General features: G+C 35.5%; 5 protein-coding genes and 1 pseudogene across 5 annotated transcripts; 5 read left to right on the forward strand and 1 right to left on the reverse strand.

Annotated features, from left to right (window-relative positions):
- The first annotated feature begins 2,346 nt into the window (after nucleotides 1–2,346).
- Nucleotides 2,347–8,428, forward strand: LOC18033565 (beta-D-xylosidase 1). Its single transcript, XM_006419364.2, has 7 exons — nucleotides 2,347–2,961; nucleotides 4,459–4,737; nucleotides 5,745–5,914; nucleotides 6,060–6,157; nucleotides 6,451–6,801; nucleotides 6,992–7,405; nucleotides 7,490–8,428. Exons 1-7 carry the CDS (start codon nucleotides 2,443–2,445, stop codon nucleotides 8,110–8,112), a joined length of 2,454 nt encoding a protein of 817 aa, XP_006419427.2. The 5' UTR covers nucleotides 2,347–2,442; the 3' UTR covers nucleotides 8,113–8,428.
- A 2,248-nt stretch (nucleotides 8,429–10,676) lies between these two features.
- On the forward strand, nucleotides 10,677–12,821 carry LOC18033566. The gene is made up of 7 exons (XM_006419365.2): nucleotides 10,677–10,817; nucleotides 11,079–11,141; nucleotides 11,980–12,042; nucleotides 12,139–12,186; nucleotides 12,299–12,361; nucleotides 12,454–12,519; nucleotides 12,608–12,821. The coding sequence occupies exons 2-7, from the start codon at nucleotides 11,091–11,093 to the stop codon at nucleotides 12,611–12,613; spliced, it is 297 nt and encodes a 98-aa protein (XP_006419428.1). The 5' UTR covers nucleotides 10,677–10,817; nucleotides 11,079–11,090; the 3' UTR covers nucleotides 12,614–12,821.
- A 97-nt stretch (nucleotides 12,822–12,918) lies between these two features.
- LOC18032226 lies at nucleotides 12,919–14,738 on the reverse strand (annotated as a pseudogene).
- Nucleotides 14,739–16,213: 1,475 nt separating this feature from the next.
- On the forward strand, nucleotides 16,214–19,352 carry LOC18031623 (putative pentatricopeptide repeat-containing protein At3g16890, mitochondrial). Its single transcript, XM_024191986.1, has one exon. It carries the CDS (start codon nucleotides 16,261–16,263, stop codon nucleotides 18,424–18,426), a length of 2,166 nt encoding a protein of 721 aa, XP_024047754.1. The 5' UTR covers nucleotides 16,214–16,260; the 3' UTR covers nucleotides 18,427–19,352.
- An 832-nt stretch (nucleotides 19,353–20,184) lies between these two features.
- LOC18031347 lies at nucleotides 20,185–21,284 on the forward strand. The gene is made up of 4 exons (XM_006419368.2): nucleotides 20,185–20,277; nucleotides 20,370–20,467; nucleotides 20,556–20,781; nucleotides 20,865–21,284. Exons 1-4 carry the CDS (start codon nucleotides 20,199–20,201, stop codon nucleotides 20,987–20,989), a joined length of 528 nt encoding a protein of 175 aa, XP_006419431.2. The 5' UTR covers nucleotides 20,185–20,198; the 3' UTR covers nucleotides 20,990–21,284.
- A 2,949-nt stretch (nucleotides 21,285–24,233) lies between these two features.
- Nucleotides 24,234–25,984, forward strand: LOC112096363. Its single transcript, XM_024179791.1, has 3 exons — nucleotides 24,234–24,779; nucleotides 24,909–25,238; nucleotides 25,316–25,984. The coding sequence occupies exons 1-3, from the start codon at nucleotides 24,234–24,236 to the stop codon at nucleotides 25,982–25,984; spliced, it is 1,545 nt and encodes a 514-aa protein (XP_024035559.1).
- Nucleotides 25,985–26,847: the final 863 nt, after the last annotated feature.

Raw genomic sequence — 26,847 nt, forward strand, 5'->3', positions numbered from 1 at the left:
AAAAAGTTCAAATCCCTAATTTTAAATGTGTATATATATCCAATGATTTATAATGAGAATTTTTTTTTTTTTTAATGAAAGAACGACGTGTAGTATTAAAGAAACCTTAGATAATTAATTAACTAACAGCAAGGGCGGATTCACCTTAGGACTGGAAATTTTTTTTTGTTTAATAATTAATTTAGTTTTCTTAAAATTCTCAATAATTTTTTCTAAAGCCCCCACTAATTTATAGTCAAGCCTACAATACATAGTTATACTTAAATTCTCACACTCATAATTTTTTAAATTCAAATAAAAAAAGATGGGCTTTGCAAACTAAAATCAAACCCATAAATATTAATATTAATTTAATTTTTAGACGGCCCACAAACTCATTAATAATTTTTTTTTATTAATCTTACTTTTCCAATTCCACTACTAATCCAACGCCCATAAAAAATTCCTAAACATCTACTTATTTTGGTTGTTTACATAGAAAATTTTTTTATTTAATAACATTGATAATGAAGTTATAATACAATGTATCAATGTATGAAAACTCGTATTTTCAACATATGCTGAAGTACTATAAATCTTTTAAATTTATATTTTTATTACTTTTTTAAAAAAATTTATGTTACTGTTGAATAAGCCCCCAGTGAATCACTATGCTGTCTCCGCCCCTGACTAACAGATAATATTACTTATCAAACCATCTGCACGCAGCATGCATAATACCAAAAATATAATACTATTAATAATAACAGTCTGTAAAAGGGAACTCATGCAATTAAGTCGTGGTAAGCACGTGATGCATCTTGAGTAATTGTTGGTATTATTTCCTTTTCACAATCTGTTGGTAACAAACTCTTGTATTTAAATTTAAATCAAAGTTGACTTTTTTTTTTCCTAAAAAAAAAAAAGATGTTCTATTTATATTGATACAATTAACACATCAAATATTCCATTTATATTTATCTATATCAATTAACATATCCAAAATAAATGTCTTAATCATTTAAAAAAAAGGAAGTTAACTAACATACGTACGTGAAGTCTTGTCTGACAATTAAGTTAACGAAAGTAATTTTCATTCATGATTGTTAACTACCGTACGTGAAGTCTGAAAAAAAAAAACAAACCGAGCCTGACAATTAACAATTAAGCCCCATAAAAGACTAATTAATAAAAACACACTCAAAATGACGTAATTTTGTGTTTGTTTTAAAAATAAAAATAAAAATAAACTCACTTGAAATTACATAATTTTGGATATATATTTTTGTCAGCTAAGTTTTGGTTAAAAAAAAAAAAGAGTGCTCTAACAATTCATCACAAGATGAAAAATAAATTAAGTCGATAAAAAGACAACCAAAAAAAAAAAAAAAGGAAGAAAAAGAAATCTTTCTTTTTCTAACTTTCTAAATTTTTAGGTAAATTAACCAGACAAAAGTTCACGTTTCATCTAGTAGCAAGTCACGAGATTATTTTTCAAGCAACCCTAAACATTCACATGCTTCAAAGATTTTACCATCACAAGAATCAATGATCAAGGACAAGAAACTCAACATAACTAGCCTATCATAGACAAAGGACTCATTCGTATAGCAGCTTTCAATATAAGAGTTGACTTATTCCTAGTTTTAATCAATTTTTTATTTAAGAGATAAACAGTTCTAGAATTAATACAGTGGTCCGCACGTTTTAAAATATCAAACTTCTAGGTTCTCAATTAGTCACCGCATTTTAATTAGTTATCACTCAAAACACGGCCGATTTTGATCACTTGCTAGTGTATTTTTGTTAATTTATAAGTGACAATTATTGTTGTGATTTTAATTACAACTTGATTTTCACACTTAACAATCTTCCCTCTCTCAAGTGCTGGAGTAGTGTTATTAGAACATAGCATTAATTAATTGTATAGATTTAGACTCCCGGTATTCCAAAGTTGTAATATCCGTGAACATATATATATAAATGTATGTACAAATAAAAGTGATAGCAACTCAATTCCGAAGAAATATACCCATTAATCAATTTTAACTTTTGAGCAGTGCGCGTGACAGCCAACTTGCTAAACATAAAAGATAGAGATTCGCACGTCCGTGACCAGCATTCCAGCTTTTCCCACACCCAGTTTCAGTTTCAATCTTAATAATTGATCAGCTCCATTTATAGGTTATGGCTTATATAGTTATTATATATTATTTACAGCAGGCGGGCTCTGCAGCCTCGTAGCTACTTTCTTTAATCTCCTCTTTTACCTTTCCATTTCTGTTATTAATTTATCAACAACCTTGTTTTTTCTAGCTAGCTAGATTACTCCCACCAATTTGCCAACTGCGTGTTACGCTCACTCTCTTCTCTTGCTCTCATCACATTTACATCCATCTCTTTCTGAGTAGTGTTTTCGTTTTTCTCCAGTAAGTAGCCCCTCGTCGACGTGTAATCCCAATCATGAACGCAACCCCCCTCTATATATACACGCACCCTCCTTCATCTCTACTCGCTCACAACAACAAAAAAACAAAAAAAGAAAAAGAACCCTCTTGGTTATTATTCTTTTGTTTGATAATAATGCCTCGTCACTTTTTGTTTCTCACATTCTTCTTGATCTTTTCCTGCTTCGGCTCCCGTTTCGTGGAATCGCGTGTCCCGTTTGCATGCGACCCGCGAAACGGGCTGACGAGGAGCTTGAGATTCTGCCGGACGTCGGTGCCGATTCATGTCAGGGTGCAGGACTTGATCGGACGGCTGACATTGCAGGAAAAGATAAGGCTGCTTGTGAACAATGCGGCGGCTGTGCCCAGGCTTGGGATTCAGGGATACGAGTGGTGGTCCGAGGCTCTTCATGGGGTGTCAAATGTGGGTCCCGGGACTAAGTTTGGTGGGGCCTTCCCTGGGGCCACTAGCTTCCCTCAAGTCATCACCACTGCTGCTGCTTTTAATGAATCACTCTGGGAAGAAATCGGACGGGTAAGGATTTTCTATCTCTCTTTCTCTCTCTTTTTTTTCTTTGTTTTTTTAGTTAATTATTTATCTTCTTTTTTATTTTATTTTATTTTATTTTTTGCATGGTTTATTTATTTGGCAAATTCGCTGGCCACTGCTGCAAAATCCGTAAAATAACCCCCCAGTCGGCCAGCCCTGCGTTTTCGTTTGATAGTCATTCCTTTCTAATCTTCATTTGTGTGTTCAATTTCTTCTTAAAATTTGGATATTTTTATATTGTGGGTCTAAGTTGAATTTTCAAATGACATGAACTTCATTTAATTTTCTATCAGTCGTAATCACGTTTTAAAAATTTTCTAACAATTATGTGAGTGACGACTATAAGTATTGTTTTGGAATGTCCGTATTTTGTAAAATAAAACATGGACCACTCTACTTATTAGAAAAAAAAAAAAAGTATATATATTAGTAGTTACAATATCTAAAATTGTGAATTTGTTCACTTGGAAGATTACACTTGAACGTATAAATTAATATAACTAAGGGCACAAGTAATATATAGCGATTCATGATAAGACGAATCACATGCGACACACAAAAAATTTTGAATATTCGTAAATTACAATAAAATATTTTGTGCTCAAACATTCCTGAACTAAATTATGCAATTGTCCTCCGTTTGTCGAATTGTCCCATGCCTTGCCCTTGATAGATAATAAGTGGCCCTTGAAATTTCCATACACGGCCGTCACCCTTTTTCCCTTGTCTCCATGTCTTTTGATATTATTATAATTATTATAAAGATTCCAAAATTTTGTCATCTTTAATTATCAAATATGTTGTTGGAAAGAACACATCACCATTTATCAACGACGTTGTCTTTATATCAGTGATTTGTTTGTTAGTTTTCGCTTTTCATGATGCTAAAATTTTCAGTAGTACTCAAAATTATTATTTATGTTGGGGAAGTCGATCTCCAAATTAATCATTATAAGATCCTGAAATTAAAAATGATAATAAACAATATGAATTCTAAGTTCTCCCAAGTAATTAGATTCATCAAGTTACATGCAAAAGTTAGTTTGTAGCACATGTCAGGTGGAAAAAAAAAAACACAAAAGTGAAGAACTGAGGAGTTGCGTGCATATTTTAGCCACGGTTCCTTCCTTTTGGGTCCCATATGACCATAAATTTACCACCTTTTTATTGCTCTATATGTCTAGATACTCGCCAACTCTATGTAATGTATAATTTTTTTTGTTTTAGGGTCGTCTCCTAAAATGTTTTTTAATCTTTCAATTAATTAGGGCAATGTCAAATGTGTAGAGATTATATATTTCGAAGATTTTAAAGGATATTAATATAATTCTTAACATTCGGAGTTGTTCTTTTATTTTTTATTTTATTTTTTATTCTAAAAAAGCATGTCTAAATGTTGCCTTTTTTTTCCCGTTAAAATCTTTCACTAAATTAATTTCTTTTGTTAAACAATAACGGCTAATAATATACTTTGGTTGTCAGGTGGTGTCTGATGAAGCAAGAGCAATGTACAACGGAGGAATGGCAGGTTTGACATATTGGAGCCCTAATGTAAACATATTTAGGGACCCAAGATGGGGCAGAGGCCAAGAGACGCCCGGCGAAGACCCGGTATTAGCCGGAAAATATGCCGCCAGTTATGTCAGAGGACTCCAGGGTAACACCGGCAGTAGGCTCAAGGTCGCTGCATGTTGTAAACATTACACAGCCTATGATCTTGACAATTGGAATGGCGTGGATCGGTACCATTTCAATGCTAGGGTAAGAAAAGATTTCAAACATATATATATATATATATATATATATTGTTTTATTTCCTTTAATGAATCATGTCAATGTGTATAGATTCAATAAACATATGTAGCTATCTAGGTGAATCACATAGGCAAGCTAGCAGTATTACATGTTCGTTCAAAATTTGTGAAGAAGCTGAAATCGCTTAACTAGTATTGCATAGCTTGCACGTTACAATTAAAGCTAATTAAGTTGTTAAGGCTATGATCTTGGGCCACGGTCACATGTCATTTTCTTTAGCTGTCCTGTGCAAAGTCTTTAGCTTTGAAAATAGACTTAAAAATTATAAAATAATAAGTAGATGCTTATAAAATCAGTTTACTTTGATTTTGTTTGTTGTGACCTTTGAACTAAGCATTCTCGTGTCATGTACCATTTGCTTTAGAATTTTAATCATAGTGAAACTGACAAATTTGTGCACAATTTATTGGCTTCGATCTAGTGGGAACTAAAATCCTATCTTCAACAAAGATTTAGATACTCCTTGTGCATACGCCAAGTTTCATTAGATTGCGACCACGCAACTCTCAATGAATTAACAAAAATAAACACATGTATGATAATAACCCAACAAAGGAGGGAGTATATAATTAAAGTACCCAATATTATCATTTCCACCAATGTGACAGATTGAGAAACACATGCTGAGAAGAATCTAAAGAAAAATTGTGAACATAGCGAAAATATCTAAAACTTTCTTTGCTATAGAAAAGATGAAATATTTTTGTCATAGTTATCATTTATTACTACTTCTAGAAGTGCTATCTTTTGCAGAATATTTTGAAGCAAGATTCGTTTTTTATTTCTTTTTAAGTCAAGAAGAACCTCTAGGTAGTAGGTAAGATAAAGAAGTAAACCAAACAAATAAATTAATCGACAAGATTAAAAGCTTCTTACACGGCTAGTTAAAAATTCATTTTTTTCTTTAAATATAAACAATTAATTAATTTTGCATTATTTTTAATTAATTGAAGGTAAGCAAGCAAGATTTAGAGGATACATATAACGTCCCATTCAAAGCATGTGTAGTGGAAGGCAAAGTTGCCAGTGTAATGTGCTCTTACAATCAAGTCAATGGAAAACCCACATGTGCTGATCCTGATATACTTAAAAACACCATTCGTGGCCAATGGCGTCTCGACGGGTGAGTCTCCTTACTATTTTAATATAGAACTTATCAAATTATATTAGCTTTGACTTTAGAATTCAAATAAAATAGTGGCTCTTGAGTCCTGTTATATTATTATCAATGATTTGATAATTTTATATTTGGTTTTGGTCACAAACAGGTACATTGTGTCAGATTGTGACTCCGTTGGAGTTCTATATAATACTCAACACTATACCCGAACACCAGAAGAAGCAGCTGCAGATGCTATCAAAGCAGGTGAGCAACATTGAAACATTTCTTTTGGTGTGATTCGAATTTCAAAATAACCTTGCTATTAAGTTGAGTACTCTTAAATATTCATAGTCAAATCGAATGATCTACAAGTAATTTGGTGATCTCATTGGGGGATGAGGGACTTATTCGTTATAAATGGATAACTAGGTTCTCCTCTTTGAGAAATTAAAACTATAGGGATCTACATATAAGTATACCACACTCCATGTTTGTTCTCTGTTTCCTTTAGTGGGCCAACAAAATCTAATGGGCCCAATTGCAAAAACACTTCGTAGGTCTGGATTTGGACTGTGGGCCTTTTCTAGCAATTCACACGGAGAGGGCAGTACGGGGAGGTTTACTAAGAGAAGAGGATGTTAACTTAGCGTTAGCCTACACAATAACGGTTCAAATGAGGCTTGGCATGTTTGATGGCGAGCCATCGGCCCAACCATTTGGAAACTTGGGTCCAAGAGACGTCTGTACTCCAGCCCACCAGCAGCTAGCCCTCCAAGCCGCCCATCAAGGCATTGTTTTGTTGAAAAACTCTGCAAGAACTTTGCCACTTTCCACTTTAAGGCATCACACTGTTGCGGTCATTGGACCCAATTCTGACGTCACCGTGACCATGATCGGCAACTATGCAGGTATCCAACAGATCCCTGATTTTTCATAATTCATCCATTAAAGATATAGTTTGATGATTTATGTCAAACAGGTACTGAATCGTGCTGAAAGCCTGAAATGACTGAAAATTAACTCATTACAGGGATTTGATGTCACTTATCAATTTGAAGATAATTTCATGATCATTTAATCAATTTCCTTAATCTCCAGGTGTTGCGTGTGGATACACAACTCCGCTACAGGGGATTTCAAGATATGCCAAGACGATTCATCAAGCAGGTTGCTTAGGTGTTGCTTGTAATGGCAACCAATTAATCGGAGCCGCTGAAGTAGCAGCTCGCCAGGCTGATGCTACCGTATTAGTAATGGGACTTGATCAATCGATAGAGGCAGAATTCATAGACAGGGCAGGACTGCTTTTGCCTGGACGCCAACAAGAGCTCGTATCCCGAGTTGCAAAGGCATCAAGAGGCCCTGTTGTATTAGTCTTGATGTGCGGCGGCCCTGTTGATGTATCATTTGCTAAGAATGATCCAAGAATCGGTGCCATTTTGTGGGTTGGTTATCCTGGGCAGGCTGGTGGTGCCGCCATTGCTGACGTTTTGTTCGGAAGAGCTAATCCAGGTACTTAATTATATCAGAGTATGTTTATAACTGTTGTGCTTATGCTTGATTTTGAAAGGAGTTGAAGCCATTTTCCCTTTTCAGGGGGAAAGCTGCCAATGACTTGGTACCCTCAGGATTACGTGGCTAGACTGCCAATGACAGACATGAGAATGCGAGCAGGAAGAGGCTATCCTGGAAGAACTTACAGATTCTATAAAGGCCCAGTTGTATTTCCATTTGGTCACGGAATGAGCTACACGACATTTGCACACACATTATCAAAGGCACCAAATCAATTTTCTGTACCCATTGCAACAAGTCTCTACGCCTTCAAAAACACTACCATATCAAGCAATGCAATTAGGGTAGCACATACAAATTGCAATGATGCAATGTCATTAGGTTTACACGTTGACGTCAAAAACACCGGCGACATGGCCGGGACACATACGCTTTTGGTTTTCGCAAAACCCCCGGCTGGAAATTGGTCTCCGAATAAGCAACTAATTGGTTTCAAGAAAGTTCATGTTACAGCCGGGGCACTACAAAGTGTTAGGCTCGATATTCATGTGTGTAAGCACCTTAGTGTTGTTGATAAATTCGGAATTCGAAGAATTCCAATGGGTGAACATAGTCTCCATATTGGGGATCTCAAGCATTCAATCTCTCTTCAAGCAAATTTGGAGGGGATAAATTTTAATAATGATGTTCCTAGTCTTCCTTGATCATTGCACAAGCAAAGGGAAGAATTAAGGGACAATATATTATATTTGTTGCAATTGTAAGTTACAAATAGTAGTGGTTGACTGTGTGGGCTTTTGTATAAAATAGGTATTGAGTTCCAATTCATTCTTGATTTGCAAAAGCAAAATTGAATGGAATGGAATTGTTCAGTTGCAAGCAATAATTAATGAAACCAGCTCTCAAGCTTTGCTGGTTTTGCAACTCTCTTTGTTTGTACTCTGTTGTACCTTCTTCTTGAGTTATTTGTGCTCCAAAATTAAAATTCTTAGAAGAAATACAATTATAGTTTGATTCAAATTTCTCCTTTTTAATCTCTTCTTGTTTCTTTTTCTTTTCCTCTTTCCTTGTTTGGCATGCATTTATTTAGTTATTAACATATCAACCACATTTTACATTTTAAAAGATTATGTGTACAGAATAAAAGTGGCCCCATTAATTTGACAAATTACGGCTCTACTTTAGCGGCTTGTCCAATTCATTACTTTAAGTGCACTAAAAATGAGATAAAGTTTCAATGTCTTACTGAGTTTTTGCTAAATATTAGATCAGAGGTTGTTCGGTAAAATAAATGAAAAATAGAAAATTATTAAATCCTGATGTAAATTTAGTGTTTAACAAAAGTTCAACAACCCATCACTAAATAATAATCTTATTAAAATGACTTCAAATTAAGAAATACGGATTTGAATGAGATTCCTTAGCTATCATAATTAACCACATTGATTTTATTCATTATATTAGAACGGGTTTAATTAAAAAAAAAAAAAGCCCTTTTCATGTACTGTTTGATATAATAATCAATTTCATCTTCTTTTTTAAACAATAATATATTTTATTTTTATTTTTTAAACAATAGCTCAAAAAAAATACTTTTGTGAATTTACCGTTAGTTTACTGTATAATTCGTTAGAGGCAAAACAAGATATCAATTAAATAGATGGAAGCTATTTTAAAATATAAATCTCAAATACAATTAAATAATATCTAACTTTCTGCATAAATTTAAAATTTGAGGATAACTTAGTGTATTTTCATTATTTTTTCTTAATGAAAGTCAACTAAATTTTTAATGAATATATTATTATTATTATTATTATTATTATTATTATTATTATTATTATTTCAATAAGAAATTATTGAGCATATTACGGTCAAAGATAAGTTACAAGACAAAAAGAATAAAAACAAATAAACACACTCCAGTGCTTGTAAAATCTATATAATTTTTTTTTGTGTTTTTTCCTAGATATGTATTTTATGTATTGTTTAGTTTATTATTGTTTATACATTAAGTTATTCTTAAAATTTAAACTTATGTAAAAAGTCAAATGTTATTTAATTGTGTTTGAGAATTTTATTTTAAAATGGTTTGTGTCTCCTCAACTAAAAATCTTATTTTACCTTTAATGAATTATACAATAAACCAATGGTAAACTAACAAAATGGTATTTTAAATTATTATTTAAAAAGTAAAGACAAAATAAATTATTATTTAAACAATAAAAATAAAATGGACTATTCATTAAATCCAAGGAGCGAAATGGGATTTTTCCCTCAGCAAAATTAAACCTATTGTCTGTTATTGCTGAGAAAACTTTATATCGCATAAACTTATATTAATGAATAAGGGCTCCAATATGTGAGGCACAGAAAATGAAAGAAATGATTTCTTCTACCGTCGGCGTTATAGATAAATCTCCTTTTTTGTGTCAGAAATAAAATTTAATGAATAAGATCTGTCAATTATTAGATTCAATCAAGCAAAACTTAAGTCACTTTCCCACTTTCTTTAATTATAATTAAAACAACAATGTCAAATGTTCAAAAATGTACCACTTGAAAAGATAATCGCTTCTCGATTTGATATATTGATAATGAAAATGAAGAAATAAAATGTGCCAAAATTATTATACCGAGACCATCGCTCACACTTGTAGATGGGGAATATGTGGGAGGGAAAATGATGGGGTAAACAAAATCATGCTTTCACATGCAAGTATGTACGATGTGGGCTTGGATGGACCAATTGATGGTGATATCTTAACAGCATCGACGACTAGTCATATGGGGAAAAAAAATAAAACTTTCATCCAATTAATTAATTTTTTTTTTAAAAGATTATACACATAAATGTTACATGCATTCAAATTTATTGGATTTTTTCAATAATATAACTTTGAATAATTAAATTATATGCAAGCAACTGATATGATAATCAAAATTAAATTTGTACAGGACTGCCAAAAGATTAGTGCAACTAAACACCAGATCTAATCTCGTTTTATGGCCCTTTGTTCACAATTAATACTAGTAATTAACGGACACGTTTAACCAAACCCTAGATTGAAAATAATAATCTCTCTTCTTGTTCTTGTGCCGTACCCTAAACCTTATTCTTACCAACCCCATAATCCACACTTCTCTTATTGGCTAGCTATTGTTGTTTCCAAATTTACTCCCCCATCAATTCTTTTACTAATGCAATTTGCACATCCAACTTATATTATTATTTAGATTTATATACTTATCTCACCTATTCACTCAACCCCTCCTCATATATAATTCTTCACATTCTATCTTTCCCTTTTTATTCTCACTTTTTATCTCTTTGAATTTGTTCGCTTCGTCTCCTCTTTCATTATCTTTCCATCTTGCATTGCATCTCTCTCTTTTCTCCTCTTGCAAGGTAATGCCGAGATCCTCTTCTCCCCTTTTTGCTGCCCCTTGTGATGTATTTATAAGAAGCTTAAACTCACTGCCCTCTTCATGTTAACTTCTTATAATTGCCTTGATTGATAGCCTCTTCTCTCCCTTTCTCTCTTCGTATATTTATATATATATATCTCACAATCAATATCTTAATTTAAAGGTTTTCTTTTTTTCCTTTCTTCTTTCTTTTCAATTATGTGTCCTGTTGATGATTAACAATGGCGACTGATCTTGACAGGAGAGCAGAGAGATGGCAGATTACAACAGAGGCCAGGACTTCTATTCTTCTCAAGACCATGAGGTACGAAATATTTTCTTTTCGTTCCTCAGTTTGCAACAATTAGGGGCGAGTCGATGAATTGCAAAATATATTTGGAAAAGCTTTAAATTTGTCAAAGACGGGGTCTTTAATGAATTTAACCATAAATTCTAACGTTATGGGGGCTCACACAGCCACAGAGTTTCGTGTAACGTTAAGCTCTTGGGCCGGGGGTCCCAACTTGGTGAACTTACAATCTACGTAGAGCGTCCATTTGAATCAAAAGCCTATGATGATAGATAGAGTCGACAGTCCAGATTGCATCATTTGGTGGTATACGTGTATCATGCTTAGTGGGAACTTTGTTTGGTGCTGGAATTTTTTTTTTATTTTTTTTATGTTGATTTTACTCGTAATTAGTGGTTATTTTTCAGATTTATTAGTGTAAAAGTTAAAATGGGGGCTAGATTTAATTTAGATATTTTATGGGGGGTTCGTGGACTGAAATGGTTCCATGTGGCGTTTTGGTCCCACATCTAACGGCTAGTGCTTTGACACGACAGAGTATTACGATATTATCAAATTTACTTGAAGCTAAATCAGAGACATTCTTTAAAAATATGTCGGCAATGTACTGTTGTGTACACAATCAAATGACCCTACTTGTTGTTGGCCTGTCAAGTGAAGTGATTTCACGTGGAACACCTGTTTTCTTCTTCAACCAATTGAAATTCGACACGTGTTCGATCTAAACTAACTCCACCATTCAAGCATATTTTCATTAAAACCCCCAAATTTTGTGTACGGTCAATAAAGATAAATCTTTTGAATAAGTATACAAAATAGTCCCTGATTTTTCTTCACTCATTCTTATACACAGGCAGCGTCGACGGAGAAGAAATATGGAGGTCTGGTGCCAAAGAAGAAGCCTTTAATTTCACAGGTAAGTTCAATGTATTATAAATATGAGCAGAGCCAGTTTAATTGTGAAGTTTGAAATGTACTAATTAAGGAAAACTTTATAATGGAATTGGAATAGGACAATGGACATGCCTTCTTCGATTCAGCAGATTGGGCACTATATAAGGTAAAAATGTCACAAAATATAACAAAAAAATTGTTCTTCGTTTAGAACAATTATAAATTTTTGCAGAATTATTATTGATTTCGTCTCTTCAAATTGTTTGAATTTGCAACAGCAAGGTGCTGGAGTTAACCAAAATTCTCTGGTGGCTATAGAGACTCTGAGACCAAAACTACAGGTACTAAACTCGACCGCTTTCGAGTCAAGTAAACTAAACATGTTTTATTAAACACTTTAATCTTTTTACATGAGCATCTGTAAAATTTACAGAGAACTCCACACCAACAGCTGCCGCCGAGACGACCAGCTTGTACATCTGGGCGTGATAATCACCAGGTGAGCAGACTATTGAAAAAAATTCAGTAGTTCAATATGCATAGAAATAATTTGTTACGATCACTAACTTTGGTTAATGTTTTTGCAGGATTGAACAATTGGTCAGAGAACTTATATTATGTGATTATTGGACTTCAATTCATGAAATTCAGAAAATTGTAAACATTAGAATTGTCCTTTCCTTTTGAGGTGTTTTGCTCGGCCTTCGATAAAAATTGTCTTTGTTATTACAAAATGTTCAATTATTGGTTCCCTTGATAATATCATAGAGGCTGAGACAATAAGAAACGACAAGTCATTTACAAATAAAAAAATAGAAAAACTAACGACAAGCTTCTTCATAAAACAGTCAAGCACCAAAATTATATCAAAATAAAGTAATCTCGCTGCCTTTTGATCTTAATTTGATGCTATGATCTTCATCACTCTCAATTTTGTCACCCACATACCAAGACTTTTAAGGGTATCAGCAAATTTAAAAAACCCAAATTCACGGCTCTTATTCATGCTACACACATGTTGAAATCCGAAATGTAACACATTAATCAGTGCCTAAAACAAGTAATCTCTTCCAATTTGTTGATGTTGTAAAGCCCATGTTGTTCCGCTATTTCATCCCACACTTTCGCTTTCTGTTTCATCATCCCCACAAAATCAAACTCATCATTCTCATCAAACGGTACAAATTCAACACCAAAGACCTCGCATGTTACCGTCCATACACTTCCACATAAAGACATTCCCATTGGTACAATTACAGGTCTCGTTCTTCTCATGGGCCGTGACCGCGGCCCATATGTGTTGCTCGGCCAATGCACGGGCATCCGACATGTCACAAAAATGCTCCCGCATGTATCGGGTATCGGATACGTAAACGGTAACCCCTCGTGTTGACATATTGCAGGATAGACATCTAAAGTAAGTAGAGAGTTGTACACACTCCTCGAAGACGTGCCTATTATGATAGAAGAATGGTGTATTGAGTACGATATCGCTGGCGTGTATGATGCTACAAGGTCTTCCAGTGCGCAGTAAAAGTTCCGGTAAGGTAGTCGGGGCAGGTCGTCTCGAAGGGGCGGATCGTGAGGGTTGGCATGGGCTGAATGGGCCGGATCATGGACCAGGTCCATATAGTATTGATGGCCTTTTTGAGTAATATGCGTAAGCCGTGGATTTAGAGATGATTTTAAGACATTAATGATGTGTTCACTTGTTAGGAATCGAAATAGGCTGGAATTAAAATAGGTTGAAATAGAAATGAACTGCAATTGGAATGAAAAATGAGAATCAAAATAAATTGTTTACTTGAGCTGTAGGAATCAGAATTAGAATAGGTTAGAATCCTATTGATGTGTTTATTTTATCTTGAAATCAAAATCAAAATAAGTTAAATTATTTCAAGTTATTAAAATACACTTAGTTAATTATAATAATAACTATTATTATTATTATTATTATTATTATTATTTCATGTATTTTTAATTTTTTTAATGAATTTTGGGCTTTTATATTTTGTATTAATTTAAAGGATAAAATTAGAATTATTAAAGTTCATTGGGGCAATTTCGTTTCTTCAGTGTAAGGGTTTTGATTCCCAACTCACCCTATAGGAATCAGAACCCCATGTTTCATTCCCATTTTCCAAATTTTTGTGGAACCCATTTTCCATTCTGATTCATTGATTCCCGTTCATTGAAGTAAACACAGTATAAGCACATTCACTCTCAAGCACTTGAATTGCAACCAAAAGACATGGGTGATTTCATTAGATAACGGTGACAACTTCTCAGTCGTGTTGCCGGAGTTGGTGGCGTCAAAAGTGATGTAATGATCAACGGTAGAGGAGGGGAACCAACTTTGCTTGGGGGGCCAAGCCGAGCTGTAAACTTCCCATGGATCGCCTAAGGCTGTGGGGCTCTTTAAGGCCTCAGCAAAGCTCAAGTCAGCCATACCGGTAACACCAATTAGGCAATTACTATCGCCACCGATTTATGAACATTTTCTTATTCCATTTTTGCTTGTGAGTTGTGAGGAAGGAAAGAAAGAGGTGTAAATGGCTTACGAGTGTAAGTTGAATATAAAAGCTAGTAGAAAGTATATAAATTGAAATGGTGATATTCTTTATGGGGTTGAAAGAGGCACATGACATAGAAAGACGGTATGGAAAATAATTAATTTCTGGATGGTTGGAAAGTTTTGGCCCATTACAAAGTCGTCATTTGTTTTTTGTTGTTCATCTTCTGCCAAACAGTCATCTTTTTGCCTTATGCTTTGGATTACGGTTTGTTAGGAAGGATGATTTATCTCCACTAAAAACACTCTTTTCAGGTTCGACGTATCTCAAAAATTTATAATACAACAACGCATTACTAAAATATTCTATCCATTATAGGAATTCTTTTATTTGGGTGAAAGGTTTTCTACCACACCTATATTATTATCTTTGAAAATTATTGTCCTGTTGTTAATGGAATTATTTCTTCAAAAAAAGAAGAAGAAGAAATTATTAGTCATAAATTTGCGCTTACCACCACATGACGAGTGAAAAGAGGGACTTTGGAGTTTATTTCAAATGGAATTGTGGCCTACAACAACTTTTGTCATGCACATGGCCACGTCTTTCTCAATGCGAGTAAGCAGTGAAGTACCTAAAGGTTGCAGTTTTTAATCTACAACCATTGTGAAGTTGATTATCTATTAATACAAAGAAATGGAAGTTCTCTTCTTGTAAATATATTTTTTTCATTTTCGTTTCTTATTTTATCTTTTGATCTCTCCTTCCGTGCGAAGGTTGGTCTCTCATTCCTTATGAAGATTGGTCTTTCTTTCCGTGTGAAGAGTTTTCCCTCCATGTGATGGTTGGTTGCCATTCATATCTGTGGTGGTTGTTTTTGTTCTCTTTCTTGCTGGGGATTGTGGTGGATCTGTGGATTTTGTTTGCAAGGTCACTGTTTTCTTCTAGTTTTGAAGCCTTTGCTATATTCAGATTTTGAAGAAGAATTCATATGCTAAAAGATTGATTTGTGCCGAAACTTTGTTATTGTGTCAATTGGAAAAACCAAATCTCTTGGTGGAGTATGATTTGAAAGAGGTAATTTAGTAGTGTGCCCCTGGTGGAGGTAATTGTTGTGTGGGTATCTCTAATGCACTTATTCATTTTTCAGGTCTATATTATTGTTCAATTATTAACAATATATAAATAAATAAATAAAAACAAAAAGAAAAAGTTGTAAAGGGACAATCACTGCTCAATCTTATCCTCTTTAAATTCACGTGAAAATTAAAATTACTAATCTTATGATTGTATGATCAAGTTTAATTATAATTCACTTATTCTAATTCTAGTGAACTTATTAAATATGGTATAAATATTTTATCTACAAAATTAGTTTAATCCTACAGTCGCAAACAAAGTCTAATAGATATCTGTATCGTACTCTTTGATCTATGATCTTGTGGATCTTGGTTTGTGTAACTTGCTTTTGTCCTATTTACAAAATTAGTCACAGATCGAGACCCTCTAATTTATTATAAATTTCCAAAATCTACCCCTATATGAAAATGGAAGTGGAGGCCCATTAGGTTATAAACTTGCAACCTAAACTGTGCACCAAGTTTCTACCCAAGACTCAGTGGGCCTGAAGCCCTTCTGTCATAAACGTCAAATCGTTTAATTTTACAATTTCCCGTTTCTTTGAGCTAACCTAACATGGCTTGCTGCTTCAGCAGTCAGACGAGGACATGAGAAAGCTTTCTTCTTCGGCTTCTAGGGCAAAACCTTCACTTAAAAACCTCCCTGAAGAATCATCAAATCCCAAATCATTCAACAAACAAAGCCCCTCAAGGCCCAAACTCTACCCGTCTTTTGACCACGACAATAACAGCAAAACTGAAGCTTCTTCAAGAGGTATCTTGTCCATTTCATCATCTTCACTGAATCCTCATAATTTCAGTAAACTCAATTTTGTTACACTCTCAAGCAATCATGCTTCACCTCATAGTGACGTTAAACCGATTGATCATCATTACATTTCTCAAGCTCTTGCTAGAAAGGACTGGTTTTTATTGCTAAGCCATGAATTAAAAGCTAATAGGATCAATTTGGTACCTCGAGTTGCAGTGAGTATTTTACAAAATCAAGAAAACCCAATTCATTCTTTAAGATTTTATATCTGGGCTTCTAGTATCAACCTGTTATTGGCTAAGGATCAATCAGTTAAGGGAGTTTTAGGCAATGTACTTCATAGAATGGGTCCTGTTATTTTGTCAGTTGAGTTGCTTAAAGATATTAAAAATTCGGGTTTTCAAATAGGTGAAGATTTGCTTTGCGTTCTGATTGGTAGTTGGGGCAGGTTAGGATTGGCCAAGTACTGTGCTGACATCTTTGGGCAGATTTCATTTTTGGGTATTAGTCCTAGTACAAGGTTGTATAATGCAGTTATTGATGCATTGGTGAAATCCAATTCCATTGATTTGGCATATTTGAAGTTTCAACAAATGTCGGTGGATCAATGCAAACCAGATAGGTTTACGTACAATATACTTATTCATGGAGTTTGTAGAATCGGTGTGGTGGATGAAGCACTTCGGTTAGTCAAACAGATGGAGGGCTTGGGATATGCGCCTAATGTTTATACATACACAATCCTGATTGATGGGTTTTGTAATGCTAAGAGGGTAGCAGAAGTTTTCAGGGTTTTAGAGATAATGAAGGAGAGGAATGTTTGTCCTAATGAAGCAACTGTTAGATCATTGGTTCATGGTGTGTTTCGTTGTTTGGATCCTCATAAAGCATTTGAGTTACTAATAAGGTTTATGGAGAGGGAGCCTCTCACACAGAAATTAGTTTGTAATACTCTACTGTATCGTCTTTCAAATAACTCAATGGCATCTGAGGCAGCTGCAATCTTGAGAAAGATGGGTGATAGGGGTTACTTGCCTGAGAGCTCGACATTTGACTATACAGTGACTTGTTTGGTAACGGGATTGGATCTCAACGAGACATGTGGGATATTGGATACTTTTATCAAGCGAGGTGTGAAACCAAGGTTTAGTACTTATCTCTTGCTCATGGAAGCTTTGTACAAAGCGGGGGGAGATGTGGAGGGGGATCGCTATTTGAATCATGTTTTCAAGGATGGACTTGTATCAAATGTGAATTCGTATAACATGGTAATTGATTGTTTCTGCAAAGTCAATATGATGGACAGGGCAACAGAGATTTGTAGAGAGATGAGAGATAGAGATATTGCTCCAAATCTTGTCACGTTCAATACCTTAATCAGTGGGCACTGCAAGGATGCAGAAGTACATAAAACACGTGAACTTTTGGTAATGCTTTTAGAATGTGGTTTCAAACCAGATAAATTCACTTTTAATTCAATGATCGACTGCCTTTGTCGAGCACACCGGTTTGAGGATGCATTAGATTGTTTGAGTGAAATGGTTGAATGGGGTGTCCCTCCAAATACTATCACATATAATATACTGATCCGTTCATTGTGTGCCATTGGTGATGTTGCTAGATCACTGAGACTTTTCCAAAAGATGCAGGCAGATAGAATAAGTCCAGATATTTACACTTTCAATGCTCTCATTCAAAGTTTTTGTAGAATGAATAAGATTGAGAAAGCAGAGAAGGCTTTTTTTTCCATGTTGTCATTGGGCTTAAGACCTGACAATTTTTCATATAGTGCTTTAATCAAGGCACTGATCAAGTCAGGAAGATTTGATGAAGCGAAGCAGACATTTCTTTCAATGGAACAAAATGGTTGCAATCCTGATTCTTATACGTCTAACTTAATTTTGGAAACCTTGGTGCAGCAGGGCCGCTTTGAGGAGGCCCATGATATAGTCAAAACATCTAAAGAGAGGGGAATTTCTTTTAAATCTTTCCCTGGTCTGTAGGCTTCGGTTTCGATGGGTTGTTTAATAACTCTGCTTTGAGTTTAAATGTTGAAGCCGACCCAACTACAAATTTCATGGCTGCCGTCTTGCTGATTGCAATGTTGCCCTTGTCCCTGGTTGGATTTGCATGATCAGTTGTTCACTTTGTTCAAGGGAAACAGATTATCTGGAGATAACATTTGGACTTGGTAGAGTGCTCTTCTCATGCTTTCATGCTATGGCACTATCGTATGGAACAAATGTGGGTTGAAGCAATGGGAAAATCATATGTTGCCTGCAAGAGTCGACTTGCCAGAGTGAGTTTCAAATAGGCAGCTTGGCGGCTGTTGTGGGGGTCAAGGCATGTTTCCTTTTTATGACTTGCTTCAAACTTCAATTGGGATCTTCACTTATGGTGACTGCAATTATACTATCATTCCACAAATTGGAGAAGAACAGCTCATTGTAAGGAGCATATAAAAGTCAGTGAGAACACTTATTAAGAGCACTGTATCGCATTCATACAGTGCTACATTCTCTGCAGTCAAAATTTGTGTAATACGATCTATGGAGTATGAGCTTGGCACTAGATGCGATAACCTTGTTATTGAAGCAGAATTCAATCAATGGGGTGATAGGGTATACAGTGGAAATGAACCATAATCAATGAATGGTTTTCCTGGCAATTGAAAGACTCCATGTTCCCCGTCAGCTTATGACCTGTATCCAGTGCGTACTACAAATTCACACATCGGATTTCAAGAAGTTTAAAATTGTTCATTTCCTTTTTCCTCTTTTATTCCCCTTCTGGTGGCCAATTTTAGGCAAAAATGTCACTCGTCGTAAGTGTATATGCTTTCCTTAAGGCAAATAATTTTTATAACATTCAAATACCGCCTCATTGCAGATTCAGTTGCAACGCAGATGACCCTGTATGAACCTTTAATTCGAATAGCAACTTTCACTTCTTGAAAAAGTGCTTTCTCTAACGTTACTGTGATAACATTTTAAATGTTCTTTTGTTGAAATTTAGAGATTGGGAGATTCTGAAAGTTGCAACTTTTTCCTGTTTGTAAATTGTTTCAGTCGTCCTAAACATCGCGACAAGTAACGAGGTTAATTCTGACGCACACTAACCAGGAGAATGTTTTAGAACTTCTAATTTTTTAACCTATACATTTAGGAAACCCGAAGAAAGATGAAGAAACAGAACATCTAAAATTCATCAGGAATTGTCTATAGCATGCCACATGTACTCCTTGACTCGTTGCCACATGTCATTTGTACCAATATCATGCTTCTCTGCGATGGATTACTTGAGCCACTAACCTAGTACTAATTTCCTAGCTAACCCGAAGCAACCTTGACCTCGTAACAAGAGTATGAAACTGATAAACCTTTTTTAGGTTTGATTTTTACCCCTCAAAGACAAATTCCTCGTAAAGTAAATATTTGGTGACTTGCACTCTAACTGCTCTCTCTTTCAAAGTCCTCTTGTTCCTCCAAATTTAGTGCCCGATATACCCAGCAAAGCGAAACTTGCACTTAATTAATTTTCCAATTGTGCTCACCAAACTTATTATATCATTTTTCAACCATTTGCAGAACATGAATAAGACTCTAGATGATTCAGTTTGTTAGGCATGCCCAATGGAATGAGAAGTGTACATATCACTGCATTGAAATTTGCATGATTAAATTTAGCTGATAACCGTAATAGCAACGCTGCATTGGTATATAATTAGCCAAAGTTTTTAATTCTTTCAGATGAACTTTTTCTAATAGCTTTTACAATGGCATACATTGTGAAACTTGAGCTCTGGCTTTCAGCTGTAATTCTTATTTGCATCACTATCTTTTGCTGCAGCTTAGGTATCCGTATCTGTTAAAAACATAAAGCATCCTGCACGCAAAGGTATGGTTTCATTTTGAAAGTACTGATTATTTGCACTAATTCTTGTCAGGGAAGGCACAAGAAGAGACTGTGCCTGAATCAGGCGTTGCAGGTGGTGATCCAACTCAGATTGTCGCGAAAGCCTTGCTATGCTTTAATGACAAATATGTGAGTGAGAGCTTAGATGTATACGAACTACTCTTCTTTCATTCAAAATTATCTTATTTTCTTGCTTGTAATTTGGACAATTTCCCAGGTTTACAGCAGCTGCGAACAATCCTACAGGCTGACCGAGAATGGAAACATCAACGTGCCTCCTGATTACACAGATAAATACTGCAATGGCCCCTGCCTGACAGAGACGAATCTAGTGCTCGACTGCATAGAAAACATTATGTTGCACTTCAAATTCTACAACAAAGCAACCATACAAGATATTAGAGACACAATCAAGGCTGGATGCAGCCATGGCCCTGAAAAAGGTAGCTTATTACTAGCTTATGATGACAATACTTTCTTCTGGTTACTACAAATTTTTTATATTCACCCTAATTTTTTTGTGTAGGTAATTTCAATGTAAGTAAGCATATTCAAACTCAAGGAAGCAGTGCATACAAGGCAGCCTACAAGGTGCTGTTTGGACTTGGACTGATGATCATGGTTCGTGGTTTATTGCTCGCTGATCTGTAGACTGATATGTCTAGGCTGGTGAAAAGTCTTGTTTTGCTATCCATTGAAACAAACGAGAAGTGTGTACTTTCTGTTACTGAGACGGAATAACATTCCCAGAAGAATATGTCTTTATACAAGTAGCTGTATGAATATTGTACAAAATAATTGCAGAATATGTAATTTGCATTAACAAGAAGCCTTTGCATTGGTGTATAAGTAGATCAAGGATCTTCCCCCGTTCAAGCTTCTCTTCTTACATTCAACACCAAGGCAGTACAGGAACTTCCACTGCAAAAATTTCAATTTGTACATTAGGGACTGCCAATTGACAGAGTATGCATGATCTTTCTCCTAACTTTGGAGACCAAAATGTGCCCGGTAGTAAATGGGAAGCCCCTGACGCCAAAAGTTTGATTTCGAAGTAATCATCAAACTTGATTAAGACTAATTAATGAAGATTGACTAGAACCAATTTGACACACTGGTCTCATAAGTGAATCAAATGATTTCGGGTATAATGCTTCCTTTCCACACCCACTCACCATTGAAAAATCTGACGTTTCTAAGTCTTTTGTTGTTGATCTCCCAAGTTTTCCCTCCCAACTGCCAATTTATTATATCTCAGTTATAGTACTTATAGAAGAACTTGAAGTGTCAGCACCAGAAGAACTGCTTGAAAACCTTTGGGTCGTAACAGAAAAATAGAGGTTTTCAGTGAAGAGTGCCCCTATATTGCAGATAATTTAGACCTGTTACGAAATACCCTTTTGTTATTATCTCAAAAACAAAGTTTGGATTTGAGTTGTTCCATAACATTTTCAAAAATAATAATAATAATAATAATAATAACTAATGTATTTTTGCCATTGACTAACTGCCCGACTGGTGAGAGCTTAGAATGAGATTGTAGATATTATAGAGGTCGTCACTTATCAGTACTATTTGCAACATAATTACACGAGAATTCGTTTTAGTTTTACTATCAGCTGCTGGAAAAATCGATATGAGGTGTTTTAAATGTACTGGCTAGTAATATCCAGTTGATAACTCTGATTGTTGATGCCGAAATATCTTATACTTTAGTTTTGACTTTTGAATTATCTTCAGTTTTATAATCAGACGTGCAGGCATATTGAATTGAACCATGGTTACCCTGAGAAAAAGAAAGATTTACCTGTGGCATGCAGATTGGTCAAGTCTTATACTTGGGGTAATCTCAGAGAAATTACCTGTGACTGACTATTCATCTTTCGTTAAAAGTTAGCAAATAATGGAGAGAATTTTCAATAGATTCTCTGCGTTACAAGCCATCATCGTGGGGAATTCCTCGGCTTTTGATGTCAGGCCAAGCTTCTACCAAAACCAGAACTGGCTTTAGCATATTTGAAAACAAGATACGTTTCTTGGAAATCACCCAGGCTTTTGGAGGATGCTTAAGGGGATCTTTTGACGAGTGATTGATAATTGTGAGGCCTGATTGGACAATTTTGGACGGCCTCGCGGGATTTCCTTCTAAGAAGAATCCGTATCTCTTTGCTGAATCCTTTTTCAGGAACCGATATTCTTCAACCTGGTGCGGGAAATTGCTGTCATAAGTTGGCATTGTCAGGGAACTCTGACGAGGAAAGCTGTGTGTATATCCTCTTAAATTTGAAATCAGCTAAGTTTGCCTTGTGGAACAAGCAAATCCAAAATTGGTGTGAATGTGAAATAGAAGGAGAAGATGATGATAATCCCTTTGTGGATGTGATCTCGTTTAATGGTTGTTTCTGTCTTTTGACCAAGTACTATGACGTCCATGTTGTTGATATTAAAACTGCTTGCTCAAAAGCTAAAAGAAGTCAAAGAAGAACTGTTGCTTCGATGAAAGCTCAGTCTTAACAAAGTTAGAATCAATCTGAATGCACATGGAGAGAATATACATGTGCTGAGATACTTGGTTGAATTATACGGTGAAATTCTGATTGTTTGTAGATTTCTGAACGGAGATCGTGATACCAAAACTTTTAAGATATGTAAGCTGGATTTGTGCAAAAGGAGTCGATGGGTGCTGTTGGATAGCTCGGGGGTTGATCACATTTTATTTCTAGGTAGAAATTGTTCGAGATTTTTTTCTGCAAAAGGATCAGGGTGTTGGCACAGGAAATTGCATATATTTCACTAATGAGTATGAACCTCTACACCATAATGAGCGGGACACTAAGCGCCGGAAAGGTTCTGAGATTGAAGATTGGAGCATTTTCGGGCTGAGTACTGATAATCCTGAGAATTTTCACGGCCGTGGTGAAATGTGTAACTGGCCACCTATTTGGTTAACTGCGCCTTGAGTGGTGGTATTATTCTATGGGGAGGAGGCACAGAGGCGGTATTATCCTCCGAGGAGTAGGCCTGAAGTTCTGAATCACCAAGACATTGTTTAACTAGAATTTTTTTTTTTTTGGGAATCTATTTACCTTTTGGAGCTATGATTCTTTATTTCTATTTTTTCAAACTTATGTGTGCTTCTGTGCGGTACTTGGAATTTCTTATTTCTGCTTTGCAAAGTTTTATGTGTGGCTGATAATTGATCACTTTCAAATTTTCATGTCCTTTAGTTGAAAATATTTATAAGAGTACTTTTTTAGTATGAAAATTCACATTCTTTTAAGGGTTATTTTTCGCCTGCCCCCATATGTTTCAACAAATTTTGGCGCTAACCCTAATGTTTCAATGTTACGTGTCTGGTCTTGTTGTTTTTTTTAAAAAAATAAATGGCTACCGTTAGTAGTTATTCCATAGTCCTAGTCTAATGCAAATTGTTGCTATTTTATCGTAGGAAGTAGTTGCAGTAGGCTACTTTCTAGCAATTTTCTTAGGACATGAACCTTGTAACTTTTGGCTATTTATTCCAAGCCACTAGTGAATAAAGAGATCAGACAAATTTCATTCAAATAAACTCAAGTGCAGAGGTCACAGGTTCCTCAATCAATCTGACAATTTGTAGTATTTTTATATTTTCACAATAGGTTCTAGCAAGCAAAAGAGGAATAACCCCCAGTACGTACCACAGTGATATCAGAGCATAGGCATGGATCAAAGGGTGGAGAAATTAGAGTCAGATGTAAGTTCTCTCATGACTGGTCAGCTACAGATTTTGGAGAAGATCAATGAATTATTTGGAAAGCTTAATTCCAAAAATTCCTTACTAGAGGTCAATATGGAAAGAGAGGAAGGAGAACACTCTAATGCCCCACCCCATGATTAGGGGCGATCGGGAAACACCATGGGCAGTCGTCAAATTAGCACACATCACTCTTATGTTCCAAGGATGATTAAACTTGATTTTCCGCGGTACAATGGCAGTGAAGACACGACTAGTTGGGTTTGTAGAGTTGAACAATTCTTTCATCTTCATCAAACTCCAGAAGAAGAACGTGTGGCGTTGGCTTCGTTTCATTTAGAAGGAGATGCTCAACTATGGTTCCAACTGATCAAACAGGAAAGAGACATGCTGACTTGGCAAGAGTTTTGTGACGGCTTACATGCTAGGTATGGCGCCACTCAATTCCAAGACTTTTTTGGTGAATTAATCAAGCTACAACAAGTTGGTTCCGTATGTGATTATCAAACTCAATTTAAGAAGCTATTAGCTAAGGTGGGACAACTCTCACAAGATCGACAAGTTAGTTGTTTTGTTAGTGGGTTGAAAGACACCATTAAAGCAGACGTTCCTGATGGAAGGCCAACCACATTGACATCAGCCATTCGGCTAGCTCGATTGTATGAAGCTAGAAACATCTCACAGCGACGTAGCACTACCACTACTGAGGTAAAAAAGAACAATTCAGTAAAAAAAGAACTGACTTTTGCTAATTCAACCCTTCCGGTTCGACGATTGGCACCGGTGGAAATGCAAGAAAAATGAATTAAAGGATTATGTTACAATTGTGATGAAAAGTTCACTCCAAGGCATCATTGTAAAAAATTATTTTTGATTGAAGCATGTTATGATGGTGACAATGACGTTGTTATGGATGAGGATGAGGCCATTATAGAAGATTCTAAGGTGGTGCCAGAGATCTCTTTACACGCAATTTCTGGAGTAAAGGCATTAAGTACAATGCAGGTAGAAGAGACTATTGGGTCACTTACAACAATAGTTTGGTGGACTCAGGAAGCACTCATAATTTCATCAGTGAAGATATTGCAAGGAAGTTGGGCTTACAACCCAAAGTTGAAGAGCAATTCAAGGTGGTGGTGGCATCAGGAGAAAGGCTTCCTAGTCGTGGCAAGTGCACCAATGTTAAATTATTATTACAGGGGATTTTCTCCACTTCTATTGATTTTTATATTCTTCTATTAAAGGGATATGATATAGTGTTGGGGACTCAATGGTTGCGAACATTGGGGCAAATAATGTGGGATTTTGCAAAGCTACAGATGAGCTTCATAATAGCAAATAAGGAGATTGTCTTACGAGGGGAGTCTATTGCAGATGATAAATTGGTGGGGGAAGTGGAGGTGAATCGGGAAGTAAGGAAGTGCAAAAAAGGGATGGTGCTTCAATTATCTTCAGTTCAAAATATTACCATGATGAATCAACATTCTCCATCATTGCAAAAGCTCTTAGAAGAATTTGATGATGTCTTTGGGGAGCCCAAAGGGTTGCCACTTTCACGCAACCATGATCATAAAATCCCACTGAAAGTAGGAAGTGAGCCAGTATGTGTTAAGCCATATCGTTATCCCCATTTTCAGAAAACAGAGATAGAAAAGATCGTTGCTGATTTGCTTTCTACAGTTGTTATTAAGTCCAACAATAGTCCTTATTCATCACCTGTCATTTTAGTTAAAAAGCATGATGGATCTTGGCGAATGTGTGTCGATTATCGAGCTCTAAATAAGATTACCATCAACGATAAATTTCCAATCCTAGTTATTGATGAATTATTGGATGAGTTAAATGGGGCAACTATTTTTTTCGAAGCTGGACTTACGAAGTGGTTATCATCAAATCTGGGTAGCATCAAGTGACACACCAAAGACGACTTTTCGAACACACCATGGTCACTATGAATTTCTAGTCATGCTGTTTGGCTTTACCAACACTCCATTCACCTTTCAAGCTTTAATGAATGAGGTATTCCAAGACTACATGCGTAAATTTGTTCTTGTATTTTTTGATGATATTCTTATGTATAGTAAGTCTTGGAGTGAGCATTTGCATCATTTAAAAACTGTATTGGTTGTATTAAGATCTCACCAGCTATTTGCCAAGAAGGAAAAATGTCAATTTGGCCAGAAAAAGGTACAATACCTCGGCCATATAATTTCTGAAACAAGTGTTGCAGTGGATCCTGACAAAATTACTACAATGATGAATTGGCCAAAGCCAAGTACACTTAAAGCCTTGAGAGGGTTCCTTGGATTAACCGGCTATTACCGAAAATTTATTCAAAATTTTCGTAAAATAGCTGGACCTCTTATGAAAATGTTGAAGAAATATTCTTTCTCTTGGACGCCAGCGGCTGAAGCGGTATTTCAAAAATTAAAGGAAGCTATGACAAACTCCAGTTCTTGCTCTTCCTGATTTTTCAAAGAAGTTTATTATTGAGTGCGACGCAAGTGGATTGGGAATAGGAGCTGTCTTAATGCAAGAGCAACCCATTGCTTTTTTGAGTCAAGTCTTACAAGGGAAGAATCTGTTGCTATCAACGTATGAAAAAGAAATCCTTGCTTTGGTCCTAGCGGTGCAAAAATGGCGTCCATATTTATTAGGTCGTCAATTCATTGTCAAGACAGACTACCAAAGCTTGAAGTATCTATGGAGCCAAAGAATCACGACTACAGCTCAGCAAAAATGGTTGTACAAGCTAATGGGATTCGATTTCATAATT

This window comes from Citrus clementina, unplaced genomic scaffold (genome assembly GCF_000493195.1).
Source record: "Citrus clementina cultivar Clemenules unplaced genomic scaffold, Citrus_clementina_v1.0 scaffold_9, whole genome shotgun sequence".
Classification (NCBI taxonomy): Eukaryota; Viridiplantae; Streptophyta; class Magnoliopsida; order Sapindales; family Rutaceae; genus Citrus; species Citrus x clementina.

What these genes read in the sequence shown, in the direction of transcription:
- LOC18033566 (XM_006419365.2), top strand. Translation starts at nt 11,091, where the DNA reads ATGGCAGATTACAACAGAGGCCAGGACTTCTATTCTTCTCAAGACCAT. An exon ending in ATTCTTCTCAAGACCATGAG is followed by an intron (nt 11,142 to 11,979) that starts GTACGAAATATT and finishes TCTTATACACAG; the next exon opens with GCAGCGTCGACGGAGAAGAA. An exon ending in CAGATTGGGCACTATATAAG is followed by an intron (nt 12,187 to 12,298) that starts GTAAAAATGTCA and finishes AATTTGCAACAG; the next exon opens with CAAGGTGCTGGAGTTAACCA.
- LOC18033565 (XM_006419364.2), top strand. Translation starts at nt 2,443, where the DNA reads ATGAACGCAACCCCCCTCTATATATACACGCACCCTCCTTCATCTCTA. An exon ending in GGTACCATTTCAATGCTAGG is followed by an intron (nt 4,738 to 5,744) that starts GTAAGAAAAGAT and finishes AATTAATTGAAG; the next exon opens with GTAAGCAAGCAAGATTTAGA. An exon ending in TGCAGATGCTATCAAAGCAG is followed by an intron (nt 6,158 to 6,450) that starts GTGAGCAACATT and finishes AACACTTCGTAG; the next exon opens with GTCTGGATTTGGACTGTGGG.
- LOC18031347 (XM_006419368.2), top strand. Translation starts at nt 20,199, where the DNA reads ATGGCATACATTGTGAAACTTGAGCTCTGGCTTTCAGCTGTAATTCTT. An exon ending in TATCTTTTGCTGCAGCTTAG is followed by an intron (nt 20,278 to 20,369) that starts GTATCCGTATCT and finishes AATTCTTGTCAG; the next exon opens with GGAAGGCACAAGAAGAGACT. An exon ending in CAGCCATGGCCCTGAAAAAG is followed by an intron (nt 20,782 to 20,864) that starts GTAGCTTATTAC and finishes TTTTTTGTGTAG; the next exon opens with GTAATTTCAATGTAAGTAAG.
- LOC112096363 (XM_024179791.1), top strand. Translation starts at nt 24,234, where the DNA reads ATGGGCAGTCGTCAAATTAGCACACATCACTCTTATGTTCCAAGGATG. An exon ending in GTAGCACTACCACTACTGAG is followed by an intron (nt 24,780 to 24,908) that starts GTAAAAAAGAAC and finishes TGTGATGAAAAG; the next exon opens with TTCACTCCAAGGCATCATTG. An exon ending in AGAAAGGCTTCCTAGTCGTG is followed by an intron (nt 25,239 to 25,315) that starts GCAAGTGCACCA and finishes CTTCTATTAAAG; the next exon opens with GGATATGATATAGTGTTGGG.
- LOC18031623 (XM_024191986.1), top strand. Translation starts at nt 16,261, where the DNA reads ATGAGAAAGCTTTCTTCTTCGGCTTCTAGGGCAAAACCTTCACTTAAA.